At 40.2% G+C, this 17,636-nt stretch overlaps 1 protein-coding gene across 2 annotated transcripts in view; it reads right to left on the reverse strand.

The window, feature by feature from the left end:
- PITPNC1 (phosphatidylinositol transfer protein cytoplasmic 1) overlaps nt 1-17,636 on the reverse strand; it is a 127,291-nt gene that overhangs the window by 20,662 nt on the left and 88,993 nt on the right. For both annotated transcript variants that reach the window (XM_081899884.1, XM_081899885.1), the window contains 2 exons: nt 16,012-16,083; nt 4,754-4,849 (listed from right to left, as the gene is read on the reverse strand). In XM_081899884.1, coding sequence (XP_081756010.1) covers nt 4,754-4,849; nt 16,012-16,083 — 168 coding nt within the window. The remainder of the gene's footprint in view (nt 1-4,753; nt 4,850-16,011; nt 16,084-17,636) is intronic.

Consider the following 17,636-nt stretch of genomic DNA (forward strand, 5'->3'; position numbering starts at 1 on the left):
GACGCTTTCGGGTCACATGGCCAGTATGACATCGCTGCTCTGGCGAGCCTGCACCAGCGCAGCACACGGATCGCCGTTTACCTTCCCACTATACAGCGGTACCTATTTTTCTACTTGCACTTTAAGGGTGCTTTTGAACTGCTAGGTGGGCAGGAGCTGGGACCGAAAGATGGAAGCTCACCCCGCCGCGGGGATTCGAACCGCCAACCATGTGATCGGCAAGTCCTAGACACTGTGATTTTACCCACAGCGCCACCCGCGTAATCATTTTCTAGATGGCAATAAAAACAAGAGCTCTTCACACAATTCCCCCATTCCCAGCAAAAACCAACTAGAGCTTAATCTAATGAATAGAAATGTTATTAAGACCAACTTGGTTATTAAATTGAAATGAGCTTGTATGGATTCTGAATTGAAGGAATAGATAATCATACAGTGAAGGAGAATTAGTTTAGGAGGAAATTTCTAGCTTTATTTCCTATAATATTGTGACCCCGGTTTAGAAAATAGCATATATTTAAATTCATTTCTATTCACAACCTGAAATATAGGTTAAGCATAAGCACAAGTTGTCCAAAGTATGTATAATGTCTATTTTAAATATGGATAATATGCACTGGATTCAGAGCAAAGTTAGAAATATGGTTTTAATGGGCATCAGCCTTTCATAAAGCAACCTCCTAAAATATAGACTACCAGGACTATTATAGGGAATTGCAGATCTTTGCTTTTGATGTTACAGGTACTTCTGCAGTGATGGTACCAGATAGTTATTTACACTTTTATATTTTCCAAATAAGTGCTCATTGCATTCACAATTATGCCAATCCAAAACATTTTCTTCAGTGTTTTCAGGACATATCATTTTGAAAATATGATTGAAAATTGGCACAATCTCTCCCGCCCCTTAAAAAAAGAAGAAGACAATAATTACATTTGGCTTCCTATTTTTCTTTGGACCCAACAGAAAATCAAGCATGGGCAGCAGTACTTCTGCCTTGTTAACCCTCAATACCGAACGTGCTATTTTTAAAGCATTCTGCACTTGGCGTTACAATGTACTGAAAACATGGAGCAATTTATGCCATTTGCTAGCAAAATTATTCTGTCAAAATGAGGTTGCCTCATAAATTAGAGCTGACAGAAGCACCGAGGGGAGGAGAGGGACATTCTAAAGCAAGTTGATAAAAGAGGTCTTATTATGGTGCAAGTGGAACCATTATTTCCTGAACCAGACAGATGCTGGCTGCATCCCTGTGACAGTTAAGCATGAGTGAGCTCCATTGCTCTGAACAGGCATCTGTGCTGGGGCGGAAAGAGCACAAAACTTATTTTAATTAAAAAAAAGATTCTCTTATTAAAAAGTGAATTTACATTTGCTCTGAAGACTAAAGCAAATAAAACAGCAGGCATCTAAAAAGAACCTGCCTCTGTGAGTTCCAGCAGACTTAAGATTTTATTTTTCTTTAATAGCACAGCACCACATCGGCTGCCTGTGAATAGAAAACTGTTTTTAAACAGAAGAGAGTTTCAATAGTTTGGGCTGCATGAGATTGGGGTGGAGGGCAGGTTAGTCAGCAGTTGCTTTTTGGATCCTGGTCACTGACTTTGGGCTGCATCTTATGTTAGACCCATTAGAATGAATGAACCTGACTACCTTCTGTCCATTAATTTCAATATATCTGCTCTCAGTGGAACTTAGTTGGATACAACCCTTTATTTCCAGATCTGTTCTGATTAACATTTTACTATTTGATTATCTTCAGTCTTGAAAAGATTTTTTTGGAAAAATTTAATGTTTATATTAGATACTCTTATTTTAAGCAGATCCTATCTCTGTGAGATATAATTTTACTGCACGATTTCTTCTAATTAGCAGCAATGAGACAATATCTCTTGTCATGCATGTGCCGAACATGCTTAGCTGATATCTTATAATCTAGACTGAATGAGATACACACTGATTTTGACACATCCTAAAAAGGTATTTCTTTTTTTACAGCCTGATTTATGGCTTATTCCAGAATGGAATATTGGACCATCAGTCTCTTAAGACTTCCCTGGGGCGTGGGGGCAGAATGCCCTTTCTTTTCTCTCTCTCTCTCTCTCTCTCTCTCTCTCTCTCTCTCTCTCTCTCTGTGTGTGTGTGTGTGTGTTTATCTATATCTATCTATCTAATTGCTATTGTTATTTCAGGAACATTGGTATTCTATATATTACTATTTCAAAGGTTCATAGTCCAGAAAGTAAGTGAAGGAGGTCTTTTTCCTCCTGGACCCGTGCCTGCAAATTATGTGTGCCCTTGAACTTAAGGGGCAGGTGGACTGCCATTTGTAGAGTATATAGAAATAAAATTCACTAAGTTTTCCTTCATAATAATATGCTAATTTAATATTAGTGCTGTGGTGCTTAGCTCTACATCAGAGATGAATGCCTACTGCTCTCTGGTCTCTTTGATTTTGGTGCTGTGGTCCCACAATGCAAAAATATTCAAGGAGAGTACATAGTAGGGTAAGGTAGGGGTGTGGCCTGGGGAGAGGATTTGTGGCTGAGGAGCATGTGCCGCAGAGGAGGAGTTCTGAGGGCCAAATAGAGAGGCTTAGAGTACTGATCTGGGCCCTCTGCTTTAAGTGCTAAGATAAGAGGTGTTAGTGCTAAGCACCAAAGTACTAGTGGAGAAAAGCAAATACATTTACTTACTTTGAGCTTCTAGTTATTAATATTTTTATTTATTAAATTTGTATAGTTAATGCATGTTTAAATCACATGAGGGCACTGTTTTGTCTAAGTTAACTCTACCCGTAAAAGCTGAGCCATTTTGTTTCTTCTCTCCCAACATGTTGAGACAAGATGTTTGCTATTCTCTTTCATCCTGCCAATAGAAAGCTTGCATGAATAAAGCCTTTTAACTCCAAAATGATATTTTTTTATTTAACTCACCAAAGCTGCAAGCTCTCCTAATAATAACTAAGATCCAAGATAAGCCTCTGGCTGATCTTTAAAAGGCAACAGGTACGGGGTTGTTTCTGACATTAGTTCTGTAACAGTTCTTTACAGTAAATGGGAGCATTTTTATCCACCCTCAAGATTTCTTGTTTGCAACTCTAGCTTGAGTGCAAGGAAGGATGGCAAAGCAATATTCTTCATTTGCAGTCATGATGTCATGATGTCAGGTGGATGGTCCCACACAGGTCAAAATGGTCCTTCAAGGATAGGTCAGCTCTGTATCCAGCCCTCTAGTTGGTTCCAATTCAATATCTGTGCTTTACAGGGCCAACACAGTACATTTTGCCGCTGTAGGTGACCCGCCCCCCAATGCCCTGTGGATGCACTGTTGCACTCCTTACTCTTAGGCCCAGGGATTTCCAAAGAGACACAGTTGCATGGTGTCTTCTTTCAGACCAAACTCCAACTGGGACTCTCAAATAAGAATGGAGAGAGGTTTTTTCGCCCCTTCCACTGCGGGAGAGGCAACCTCTGGGAAAATGGACAGGCTTCTGATTCTGTTTCAGAGCTTCAATATTCAAAAAGAATGGCAATACTAGCTATCCAACTGTTAACATTTTAGGGACTGTCTCAAAACACTTCATAAAGGTGTATTCTTCAAGACAGAATCAAGGCTAGGGGCTTTGGTCTTCATGTAGCTTGTCATCTACTCCAACTGGGAATGATAATAATTGCCTTCCAGACTTTTTGCCAAAGATGGAGGATGAGGGCAGCCTTTTCAGCTCATCACCCATGTTGTTTCTGGTCTACAGCCCTTAAAACAGGTCACATATATGGTTTTAGCATAATACCATTGTGTTAATGTATAGAAAGTCAACATAAAATGTTTAGATTTATCCTTTTGTCAACTCCATAATGATAATAGCAGTTAGGTATAAGATGTGTTGGTGCAGTGTAATAAATGTTATTGATGTTGTAAATTTTCATGTAGATAATTGAATAGCTTTGCCCATGAGCTATGACAAATAGGGCTTATTTGCTGCCAAGATATATTGGATTTCGTATGCTGCAAAATCGTATCTTGTCACTCAGTTTAATAGTGTTTTATTAGAAATATGAAGGCATATTAATTCTATGCAAATTCCCTGGAGTTGTCATTCCCATGCAACAAGAAAAGTATTGAGTAAAGTCAAAACAATACAGTGGTACCTTGGCTTACATACGCTTCAGGTTACATACGCTTCAGGTTACAGACTCCGCTAACCCAGAAATAGTACCTCAGGTTAAGAACTGTGCTTCAGGATGAGAACAGAAATCATGCGGCGGCGGCGCGGCAGCAGCGGGAAGCCCCATTAGCTAAAGTGGTGCTTCAGATTAAGAACAGTTTCAGGTTAAGAACGGACCTCTGGAATGAATTAAGTACGTAACCAGAGGTACCACTGTATGCAGCTAAGTCATTCCAGCACATGTTTACGTAAAGCATTTTAACTCAGCTCCTTAGCCAAAAAGGCCCTTGGAGCAGCTTAAGCTTAATATTTAAGACAATCCCTGCTTGCAGACTTATATTATAAAAGTCTTGACAAACATAAGGAAAAAGGTGTGAGAATGGAGGAGGAAAAGAAAGTGAAATGTACTTAATCAGCACTTGGTGGGTGGAAAAATTCTTCTTATCACTTGGTAGGATCAGAAGAGATAACCAAGCTGTAGTTGGTGGAGACTATTTATCCCAGAGCAGTATGGATGTCTGAATGGGCTTTCTGCACAATGCAAATCTACACTGCTTAAGAGCATTAAGTCCTTTACCTACCTCTGATTCTTTGTAATAGCGCTCAGGAATTTCGTCACAGGCAATATCAATAAAGCAGACTTCTCTCTCAAGATCTTTGGCTTCATTATCAAATATCTGCAAGATGTAAAACAAACACGCTTCAGTGTTCTGATGGGCATGTAGTCTAAACTTAATCATGAATGTTATGAACCGGCAACAGCTTGTCTTAAGGAACAAAGGCGCTGGTTCCAAAAACAGCAGAGTATGTTCTTGGCAATATCTCATAGTTACAGGCTGGCACCATGTGCAGCGACAAGCAATTTTCTCAAAATATGGAACAAAACTCTGAGACATTTCTTTTCACAACATCAGAAGGCTTTCCAATTCTTCAGTTTTTATTGTAATAATGATAGAAATGAGCAATATGTTACCAAAAAAAATGTTTTCCAGTTCTTCTTGAAATTCATAGTTTGGAAACATCATACGAGCGGTGTGGCCTAACTGCTTGGAGACACAACAGCTATTTCCCTCTGCCCACAGTAGCTCCCCGTGTCTCCTCTGGTACCTTCCTCCTAACATCTCAGTTGTTGCAAAAATACACAGAAATCCCTATTTTTAAAGCAGACCGTTCTTTGCTCAGCACTTTATTAATAAGTTATTAAGAAGTTCTAGGGGCAGTGCTGCTGGGTTTGGCTTCCTTTGGAGGAGGGAAAACTGGAGACTTGACCTGTCGTCATAATATGGCTCATTTGTGAATTTGCTGTACATATAAATTTATGTGTAGAGTCTCGCTTAAAGCATTCCTACAAGGCATCAGACTTAATAATAATAATAATAATAATAATAATAATATTTATAGCCGCCCATCTCGCTGGGTTTCCCCAGCCACTCTGGGCAGCTTCCAGCAGAATATTAGAATACAATGATTCATCAAAGATTAAAAGCTTCCCTAAACAGGGCTGCCTTCAGATGCAATAATAATAATAATAATATCAGATCATCAGAGAGATGTCCTGTATCACCAAGGTGTTTTTAGTCAGCTCACCTCTTGCTTTCTCCATCACACTTGTGATGGTGCACACTGGTCAAAATTTACTCTATCTGTAATGCTCTGTATGAAGTCTGGTTGTGGTTTGTTTCCATAAATGGTAAGTCAAGAACAAACCTTCGTTACCACTTGTGTTTGTTTGGAGGAAACAAACCATGAGCCTGGTTTTGGATGACATGTCCAGCCAGACTCTGGCTTGCAGCAGGAGCAGGGGAGGAGCATCCCAAAAACTTTTGGAGCAGCATGCACCAGCACACTGCTCATTCACATTAAACAATAGCTGGTTTTAAAACAATGATTTTGTGTGATATGTGAACCAGGCCACACACACACCGCCCTTAGCGAAGGGTGGTGACACCACCTCCCTCAAACTATTTGATTCAAAAAGTCACACAGATGTTGCACTACTGGGATGTTCAACAGGTCAATCACGATGTACTGGTCAGTCGTGGGGTGTCCAAAAGCTCAACAACTTTTTGTCAATCCAATGGGTAGATCACTGCCAGTTTTTTTAAAGTGGGAGTAGATCGCAGTCTCTTGTAAGCTGGACATCCCTGTTATACTAGAAGAGTAACATGCACTTTGCACAGGCCTGCTTTCCCCATTGCACACAACAATAGCCAGGCTGCAAAGTACTGAGATATGAACCAAGGTTTTGTTGACTTACAGGTCAATGTTTCAGCCCCTATATTGCCCCTACTCTCCTATCCATTGTTAAATTAAGAGGTTATTTTCCATCTTCCCCAACCTCTTGCAACTGGAACCTAAAATCAGAATGACTCATTATTTGAGTGCCTGAACCTTAATTCATCCATACTGCTTTCTTGCACTGTATCACAGATGGAAGTTTAATCCCTCTAAATTTCTCATTAGTTCAAAAATAAGGAGCCATTAGTGTACAAGATTTATTTCTTTTTAGGGCTAATTCTCCTGGTACTTCCTCTAGCCAAATACCCTAGAATTCTCTTGAAGCCTGCAAGGGAGATAATTTGATTGGTTTTGCAATCAGGCTGTGGATATTTAAGTTGGTGTTTTTTTAAGTGATTAAAGCCGATGGAAAGAAACATAAGGCTCTCAATCTGCGTCTCTATATTGGCAAGGAGCAGGAAGCAAATGGCAAGAACATTTTGTGTTCCTAACAATGCAGGGATTGTAGAAAGGCCTAATAAATATTATGATATCAAGAAGAAATTAGGGAGGTTTCAGGTTTTGGAAGCAATATATTATGACCAAACCAAGGATTGTCATGTCAGACCAAAATTCTCATTGAAAGTTTAAACTATGGTTTAAATTAAGAGTGGGGTTCTCCTGCTTTCACGCTAAACAGAGCACACCTGGCCTCTGCATCTGGCCTGAGAAACCATTTTCCCGAAACCATGCCCATTTGCCCCACCCCAATATCATGTGATGTCAGGTGTGGTTCAGTTAGAGACACAGCTCCACAAAATCCTGTTTTGATAATAACCTATGGGAATTTCGTTTAAAGTGGAATCTTAATTATTTTATCTGCTTAATGGCTTAATTCTACAATGAGCCCAAACTTGTTTATCATAAACCCTAATGCCTGCTTCAGACAGTGCTATTTAAGATGATAGTGTGCCTGAATTTTGCTTCCATAGGTCACTGCTGACAAGGACAACTAGCACCAGTTCTAAATACCCAGCCAATTGCAAATACAGTGGTACCTCAGGTTAAGTACTTAATTCGTTCCGGAGGTCCGTTCTTAACCTGAAACTGTTCTTAACCTGAAGCACCGCTTTAGCTAATGGGACCTCCTGCTGCTGCTGCACCACCACTGCACAATTTCTGTTCTCATCCTGAAGCAAGCTTCTTAACCTAAGCACTATTTCTGGCTTAGTGGAGTGTGTAACTTGAAGCGTATGTAACTCGAGGTACCACTGTACCTCTAGCAAAATTCAGTAAACAGGACAGCAGTGCTTCTAAAAGAAGATAAATTTTTTTTGGGAACAGCTCTGATAACATAATGCAAGATGAGTGCTCTTTTACACTTTGTGCCATATTAGCTTGACAGATGGATTCAAAGTACTTTACTGATCGATAGGTACAGTACTAAAAGCAAACGTATTTTGAAGGCAATAATGGAAGAGCTCTCCCTCAGAGGCAGAATCCTGTCAAGGCTGCTATGCTGCTGCTTGAAATGGAATACCTTAAAAGTACTCTATATTTGTCAACAGGAACTGAAAAAATATTTTCAATGGATGCATGCACATGTCACACCACACCAGCGATGCAAAATCTGTGCTGAATTAAAATTTTCATTCAAACTAACGGTGACCCAGTTTGCATGTAATGCTAAGCCAAATCATGGGCAGCGCAGCTGCACCGGGCATTGCAGCCATGACTTTTGATCTAGGAATCTGCATGTTTACTCGTTTGTGCAAAGGGTTTACATAGTGTTATGTGCGAACCGGATTACACTATACAGTGGTACCACAGGTTACAAACGCTTCAGGTTACAAACTCCGCTAACCCGGAAGTAGTACCTCTGGTTGAGAACTTTGCCCCAGGATGAGAATGGAAATTGCGTGCCAGCAGCACAGCGGCAGCAGGCCCCATTAGCGATAGTATGCGTCAGGTTATATAATATAATATTATAATAATAATTTATTATTTGTACCCCGCCCATCTGGCTGAGTTTCCCTAGCCACTCTGGGTGGCTTCCAACTGAATATTAAAAACAATACAGCATCAAACATTAAAAGCTTCCATAAACAGAGCTGCCTTCAGGTGTCTTCTGAAAGTCTGGTAGTTGTTGTTCTCTTTGACATCTGGTGGGAGGGCGTTCTACAGGGCAGGCGCCACTACCGAGAAGGCCCTCTGCCTGGTTCCCTGTAACCTCACTTCTCACAGCGAGGGAACCGCCAGAAGGCCCTCGGCGCTGGACCTCAGTCTCAGGCTGGATGATGGGGGTGAAGACGCTCCTTCAGGTATACAGGACTGAGGCCGTTTAGGGCTTTAACAGTCAGCACCACTTTGAATTGTGCTCGGAAACGTACTGGGAGCCAATGAAGATCTTTCAGGACTGGTGTTATATGGTCTCGGTGGCCACTCCCAGTCACCAGTCTGGTTAAGAATGGTTTCAGATTAAGAATGGACCTCCGGAACGAATTAAGTTCGTAACCCGAGGTACCACTGTACACAGTTTGTCTGAACTTGGACAACATGCTAGGCTGCAGAACAGAAGCAAAAGCTTCCAAGCCCCTTCTCATGCTACACTGGAAGAGAAAGAAGGAAGAGGGAGGATCACAGTGGCTTGTTCTAGTAATGCCAAATTATAGCTTAGCATTACATCAATTACTGTATTTTTCATGCCATAAGATGCACCTGACCATAAGACGCACCTAGTTTTTAGAGGAGGAAAGGGGGAAAGCTCCGGTTTTTTGAGTATCAGCTCACAGTTGTGCAGCTTCTTTTGCAAAGGAGAAAAGCCCCCTTTTTTTGAGGATCAGCTCAAAGTTGTGCAGCTAACTTTGCAAACGGAAAAACCCTGTTTTTATGGGGTTCAACTTACAGTTCTGCAGCTTCTTTAGGAAAGAAAAGGGAGCTGTTTCTACAGTTTCCAGACAGATAATCTAATCAGCCAGTCACATGTCGCTGGGGAAACCAACGGCCTCCGTCTCCAGAACATTCAACAATGGAGGCCTGGGCAAGGGGCTGCTGGAAAGGGAGCCAGCAATCGACCACACACTCGCCCCATAAGACGCCGCACAGAAATTTCCCCATACTTTTTAGGAGGAAAAAAGTGCATCTTATGGAGAGAAAAACACGGTACATGAATTTTAAACACTATTAGTAGATATACTATCATGCTGGATGCAAAGGAGTGTTGGGAGGCACCAGCTGGGTAACCCCCAAGGGAAGAAGGCTCAGAGCCAGGGGATTGGGGGTCGGACAACAAGAGTGATCAGAGGGAGAAGAGGGAGCAGATTAGGAGGAGGAGGTGTTGAAAGATGAAGGGGTAACAGGGTTTAGTGAGCGGGAAGAAATTGCGACAGAGAGCAATCCAGAACCAGAGGCAGCAGCGGAGGTTGGAGAGGAGGGGGGGGGGGAATCAAGGGACAGAGATGAGGCAGGCTGCTCAAGAAGCCATGGAGTCTCTCCTTCCTGCTGTGACCAGCTCCCCTCCCCTCTGGTCTCCCAGAACCTGCAGAGGTGGGAAGAGGGCGCAGCAAAGACAGATGAGGTAAAGAAATCTCAGGTTGCTTGGGAAGAACCCAGGGAGGAGGAGACTTAGGGAGCTGTGGGAAGGCAGGGAACTCCTTTGGGCAAGACCTGCTGGGAAGAGTTGCTGTGCTCACTAGGCCTGAGCTGTTTTGTTTCTTTGAATAAAGAGTTAACTTCGCTGATACCTAGTGTTATTCCTGTCCTCCCAAATCCCGCCTTGACGTTTACTGATATTTATCCACGCTTTTTCACTTACATCTGTGGGGATCACAATCCAGGCTTGTAGCAATCAAAAGTAGGCAATTGGAAACATGATAAAATAGCAAAGCTCTTAACAATGCATCTTAACCACAGACTTTGTCACAATCCTTGTTGTTCAGCACTGAATTTTCACCATAGTGCGACACCATGGGAAGAAGTGGGGGGGGGAATAAAAACCCAGCAATTAATAGCAATGTGAAAAACTTTTTGCCTTTGACAAAGTGGGATTTACAAGTGATTCAGGCATAAACATGAATAATTTACATAACAAATAAATAATTTACATAACAATTTTTTATTTAAAAAAGTATGTACTAAACTAAACCTTTTAGCTAGCTAACCCAGGCATCTCACTACTAATACAATGCTTAAAGATAAACACTAAAGGCAACTATAAACTGTGCATTGAACTAGAGTCTTTAGAAGTCAAAATATTGTTTGAAATTCTATATGTTCCAAAGAAATATTATTTTAGTTTCTAAGGCGACCCTAAGCACACTTATTTAGGAGCTAGTCTAACTGAACCCAGCGGGACTCATTTCCAAGCAAATGTACACAGGAGAGGTTGTGAGTCTAAGCACTGGTCTCTTCGCAGTTGCTGGCTAACTGGCTGTGATCTTTTCTGAAAACTGCACTATCCAGAATGCAGCCATGGAAATTCACAAGGGCCTTGCTACTGGGCAACCAACCATGCTTAGTAGGAGAACATCAGCAAGGCAGTAATGTTGACATAAGCTTTAAAACTAAAACCTAAGGTTCCCAGAGGTTAGTCTAGTCTTTTTTGAAGCACGTTACTGTATACTCGGTGCATTTGTATACTGTGTGCATTTTAATAAGAGCAATGCATGCGGTGCTAATGCTTTCCCCTCTGCTTTGCAAGAAACAAGAACTAGAGAAATATTATGGCAAGAGGCCAGTAAGCTCCAACTTGTGATTCCAATCTTTGCGAACTGGCATTAACCCTGAACTATTGTTGGCTTGCATTCAGCAATATAGAAGCAGCTGACAATCCCTTGTGTCAGCATTTCCACTGCAAAGCTTCAGCTTTCTGACGTTTCTAACTTGGACAACTAAATGCAAATTTTGCTTTTTTGAAAAACACCACCACCTAATTTCTTAAATGCCTGTTTCTAGAAAAGATTCAAGGCGTACAAAAAGTGAAAACGAAACAATATAAAACAACAACTTAATGTCATAACTACCTCACCCTGGCAGACAAAACAACAGGGATAAATCAGCTTAAAAACAGTTATCCCATCCCTGGGAAAATGCCTGAAAAACATGCTGATTTATGCAAATATAGCAGGTTCAGGAATTTGGGTTATTTTGTGGGAACAAGTTATTTCATATGCGAGAAAGCAATGCCTTCTGATAGGAGTCTAACCAACCATTATAATTTGTGTAATCACACTAAATTAGCCATTAATACTTTATGGATTTAGAACCCCACTGCACCTGTTTTCTGCAGCAATGAATTTACTTAGCTTGCTTATGAATACACCTCATTGCATATCATTACCCTCAAAATCAAATATAGATTTTGCTTCTGTCTAATTACAACATGGTCTATTCATTGAATTTTCTTATATTATATGAAGCTCCACTGGAAATAGTGTTCTGTTATGATGCTATGGGGCTTCATTTAAAGTGGAATCTCAGTTATTCTATCTGCTTAATGGCTGTTTTTACAGTGAGCCCAAACTTGTCTATCATAAGGACTGGTGCATGCTTCAGACCGTGCTGCTTAAAATGATACAATACCTGAATTTCTTAAACTGAGAACAGCCTAAATTCCCTGCATGCCTTGCTGAATTTTTGGCAAAAGCAAGTAAGTGGGGAACTATCATTCTGCAATCTGTGCCAAAACAAAACAGACTCTATCTCTAATACTGTATGTATCAATATAAAAATACTTTCAACATGGGCAGACATAACTAGAGATGTCTTCTACATTTTTGTTCACTTTTCCAATAATAAAGATGCTCAATTTAGTTTGCACAGTACCATCTTATAATATTCTTCAGCAGTTCCCAAACTTCCCCCACATGAACTGCATGAACATGGGGAAACCCAGCCAGATGGGTGGGGTATAAATAATAAAATATTATTATTTTTGACATTGCTGAGGACTTTGGTGGATCAACCATTTTTCTGCCTGTTGTAGCAAGTGTAATAATAATAATAAATTTTATTCATATCCCGCCCTCCCCAGCCAAAGCCGGGCTCAGGGCGGCTAACAAAAATAAAACAGTACAAAAGTACAGTACAAACAACACTCTAAAATCATTCATTATAAAATTGATGTGCTGGGGCTAGACGCTGTATGACTTTTAAATGTATTTCTATTGTTTCTTATATTTCTTTTATTTTATTGTACTGCAACTTGAAAGTCACTGAAGTCAGATTGTAAAGGATCTTCACAGATGTGCTGTAGACCACCTGTATGAAGTGGTCCACAGACCACCATTTGGAAACTCCTGATATACAGCAACTGAGCCTCATTTCATACATGCATATACATTAATGGAAACAACTCGCAACATAGCACAGGGGAGCTGCAGTTCAGGAAAGGCAGTAAAAAAGAAAACTTTCTCTGAAACAGGGCACATGTATGATCAGAAGGTACATTTGCAGCGAAAGAAACATTAACTAAATACCTGATAAGACAAAGAGCAAAAGCAGTACGTCTTTTATTTTCACACTTCAGGTGGCTATGGAATACAGTTTTGTTTAAGAAGGCTTTCCCTGAGGTGTTGGCAAATCCACCTTTCATCACAGTACTAAATTAGGTGGAATTGGGGGAAGGGTTCCCTATGTAAGATGGCTATTAATTATGGTCAGCAATTATGAAGGGAAGTCCAGACCCAAAGTTAGCTCTGTCTGATGGGGATAAGATACTGTATCTTAGGGTACCCAACATAATGACCTCCAGATGTCAATGGACTTTTCTCATCAGCACTAACCAGCATGGCCAGTGGTCAGAGACAATGTGAGTTGTTGCCTTTGATTCCTCCCTGAAAACAGCTTTAAAAATGTACTGTAAATGACTATATGACAGTGTTCCAAACAGTGCTGGCTGAGGTCATGTAGCAAAGCTGGCTAAAAGACTCGTTAAAGAGGTTTTAAAAGGAAAATTAGTTATAGTGTATTTCCTTTGTTAATAAGCACAAGAATTTTATCTTATTAGCAATAATCAGTTCTTTGGAAAGAAACTGTGGGGTGACTCTGGTATGTTTTCCTTGGAACTGTACCTAAACCCTTTCTCCTCATTGCAAAGGATTAGACATTTCTCTGCTGTTATGCTTGACAAATGCTTCCCTAATTTGGCTGCACTTATACTCAGAAACTGTGAGTATAATCTGAAATTAGAAGGATTTTTCCATTTCTGTTTGCTATGGTATCAATAAAAGTTTTGAAGTTTTGAACAACGGCCAGGATGGGTAGCCTTTGGCCCTCCAGATGTTGGGCCAAAGTTCCCATAAATTATGCTGCCTAGGGCTGATGGGAGCTGGAGTCTGGCAACATCTGGAGTGACCACAGCTAACCCATTCCTGACAAAGGGTATGCCTATACAGTAATATCATATTTAGACAATACAAGTTCATAAGTGAAAAAGGATTTCTTTATTTTAGGTGAATTCCCCAATTTAGTGAGGCTTAATATGCAAAGACAAAATCCATCTGCTATAATACAGCTGGCTTTAGTATGCTCTGGCTGTTAATTTGTCAAATGCCATTGTCGTTATTCATCTGTACCAAGAATATGTACACTAGAAAATTGCCTCTCGGTTTCCATTTGATTAATGGTCAGTTCTGAAACACTCATTTTAAAAACCTCTCCTATGATGAGGCCAAAGAGTACATTAACATATATTATTTTCATTATCCATAGAGGTTTTATATGTAGCTCCTAATGGATCAGCATTCTGAGTTATGAATCTAAATTCTGTGTGTAGAAGAAAATAATCTGCAATTTTAAAGATGGAAACGGCTTTCACTAATTGCTTCTAAAAAGAATGGCTTTTAAGAATATTGTTTAGCTTTACTGATGACAAAGCTAAATCTCTCTTAACAAAATGGTTTTCATGGCATCACCTACTCATGTAGTAATCTAGTTCACCAATTATCTGATATTCATAGAAGCAGCGAAGAGTATTGCCGTACTTTATTGGCTATTGTGGCGTGGACTCTGCTGCAAGGATGCTCCTTTCCCAAAGATTGAAAGACAACAAGATACCGTATTTTTCCGTCTATAAGACGCTCCCATGTATAAGATGTCCCCTATTTTTGGGGACTCATATTTAAGAAAATTGGGGGGGGGAGATGTATCCGTGTATAAGACACCCCCTAATTTTTGACATTATTTTTTAGGGGGGAAACCCTAGTTTTATACACGGAAAAAGATGGTACCTACTAGGTCGGACTGGCAGATGAAATTATTGGACTATGCAGAGATGGCAAGATTAACAGGGGAAATCGGAAACCAGGAGGATCAAAACTTCAACAAGGAATGGGATAAATAAATAACGCACTTGAAAGACCACTGTAAACACTTGAACTCTTTGGCAGGCTTTAAATAACTCTTGCAACGATACATAGAGTTTGGATACAATGGAGGATGATAAACTAGACAGATTTATAAGACGCAGTTAAAAAAAGTTAGTTGAAGAATCCACGGAGGGGAGGAGGGAAGTCTCAAGATTCGGAAGAATCTTGGGTAAAGTTTAATATTTGTGATAATACTTTTTGTGTGAATGGATCTGTAAAAATCAATAAAAAATATTTCAGAGAGAGAGAGAGAGAGAGAGAGAGAGAGAGAGAGAGAGAGAGAGAGCGCGCACTTCATCGGATGTCCACAAAAGCCAATGCCACAATAAATATAAGTCTTCAAGATGCCATTAGACTTGTTTTTATCACAATACACCAACACAAGCAATACAACCCCCAAGCTGCTTTGTACTGGTCCATTTAGCTCAGTTGATCCATTTGGAGCTACATATAAAACCTTTGGCTTCCCAGCCCCCAAACCCACCAGACTTAAGAGTCTGAAGTAGAATTTGACACATAACTTGTCTGAAGAGCACAAATAACCACCAGACACTGAAGGTTATGCCTCTGAGAGTTTGAGAGAGGACCCACACCATCTGTAGCTTGTCCTCTGCAGGGTACTCAGCAAAAAGGCACACTGAGACTATTCAACAGAGCCAAACCCAGAAGATTCAAGGCAGAGCAGTGTTCCTCTATGTTGGATTCTTTATATTGAATATAAAATTCAGTACAATCCATTTATCTACACAATATTTCAGTTGAGTGCCGTAGAAAAGCATTTATCATCTTGTTTAACTACGATAGGTCAATTCATCAACAGCGGCTGCTGGTTGCATTCTATTTGATTAACTCTCCTTGCTGTTTTTCCTTAAGAGGATCCCTTCCCTTTTAAGATCCTGTCACTTCCCTGGACACTCAAGGTTTCCACAAGTCCAAAGGCTAGCATTCAAACTACATCTCAGTAACAGGTATGAGTTTCCTTAGAAAATGCACATCAATAGCCCAACAATAGCACTGTGCGCCGTGAACAATGAATGCTCTCTGTTCACATTACCTTCCACCAAACTAAAAAGAAGTAGGGAGTAGAAGGAAAGGAGCTAAGAATCTCTACATACAAAACAGAAAGTCTGCTTTTTTTGGAGTCAAGTTAGATACAGAAAAGCTCTGAAGATTGTAAGGGAGAATCTTACTGAGTGTGCTAATGAAAGCCTTTACAGATAGTACATGTTGGATCTTTAAGAAGAGGTATCACTTACGTTATCATTGCTTCCTTTGTTGTCCTCATATTTTGTCTCTATGTGAATGGAGAATTTAGGTAAAAATGAACACTGCAAAGAAAAGAACATCAGAATCAGAACTGCAGCCATTTATAACTCACCAGTTCATATGTACATTACAACCTAGCAGTTATATTTTGCGAATGCCAGAAATGAATTCACTAGTTTCCATCTTGTGCATCAAGAGCTTTTGGACCAACCTGTTCAGAATCCTTTGAAAAAGATGCTTTAAAAAAAAAGGCAGGAAGAAAGAGAAAATTTGAAACAGTCCATTTTGAAAAATAAAGCTAGCAATTCTTGCTAAAAACAATAACTAACAATGGAAAAAATTGGAACTCTTGTCAGATTAAGCCACATTTTAGGATCATGAATCAGTCTGAAAATACATAAGCTTCTGATCTCAGCTTATTTAAGATCAGAAGGTCTCAAGGAACATCTATTCAGAATGTCACACTCTGAAAAGCCTTTCTAACACCTCACATTTTCCCATTTTAATCACCAATGGTCACCCTCCTTTCTCCACAATCTTTACTGACTGAGCCTCATCAGCTTTCAACAGCACTGGTCTGAATCTAGATTGCACTACAAGTCACAGATTATGTTTTGAGATTCATCGCATGCCCTCAATAATTGACATTGTGCTTCAGCAGAGCCAGGGAACTGTTTATGCATCATGCAGAGAGGTCCAGTCATTACAGACAAAGTACATTTTTTTCCTTTTAAGTGAAAGCATATTAACTTATGAGAGAATTAAAATTAGATGTGAGATGATGATGATGATGATGATGATGATGATAATAATAATAATAATAATAATAATAATAATAATAATAATAAATTTTATTTATACCCCACCCTCCCTGGCCAGAGCCAGGCTCAGGGCAGCTAACACCAGTAAAATTACAATAAAAACATAATGGGGCGGGGGGAGAACCAATTTAATATACAGGTTAAAATACAATTTAAAATGCAGCCTCATTTTAAAAGTAGCCCATAGATCAAAACCATAAGGGAAGGGAAACATAAGGGTCAGACTGAGTCCAAACCAAAGGCCAGGTGGAGCAGCTTTGTCTTGCAGGCCCTGCAGAAAGATGTCAAGTCCCGCAGGGCCCTAGTCTCTTGTGACAGTGTTCCACCAAGTTGGGGCCAGTACTGAAAAGGCCCTGCCCTAGTTGAGACCAATCTAACCACCTTGCGACCTGGGACCTCCAAAATGTTGTCATTTGTGGACCTTAAGGTCCTCTGCAGGGCATACCAGGAGAGGCGGTCCCATAGGTACACAGGTCCTAGGCCACATAGGCCACAGGAAATTATGTTTGCAAGTGTATTGCATTTTAAGATATCATTCTTTCTCTCTTCCCACCCCACTCAAGCATATATTCCTTCCAGCAGAAATCTGGTAATTTATGTTTACACATGGCACAAACAGGAATACACACGGTGAATTTTCTAATTTCCCATTTCAGCATTTCTAGGGGTTGCCAGGTGTTTCTTTAAAAGGAAGAAAATAATCTGAAACCATAAAATTTTAATGGATTGTAAAGGTTTGCAATATTATGTAGGCAACAACTAGCTTTTCAGTTGGTCATAAGGCTCCAGTCTAC

The sequence above is a fragment of the Podarcis melisellensis genome (assembly GCF_964234715.1).
Source record: "Podarcis melisellensis genome assembly, chromosome: 2".
In the NCBI taxonomy this organism is placed as follows: Eukaryota; Metazoa; Chordata; class Lepidosauria; order Squamata; family Lacertidae; genus Podarcis; species Podarcis melisellensis.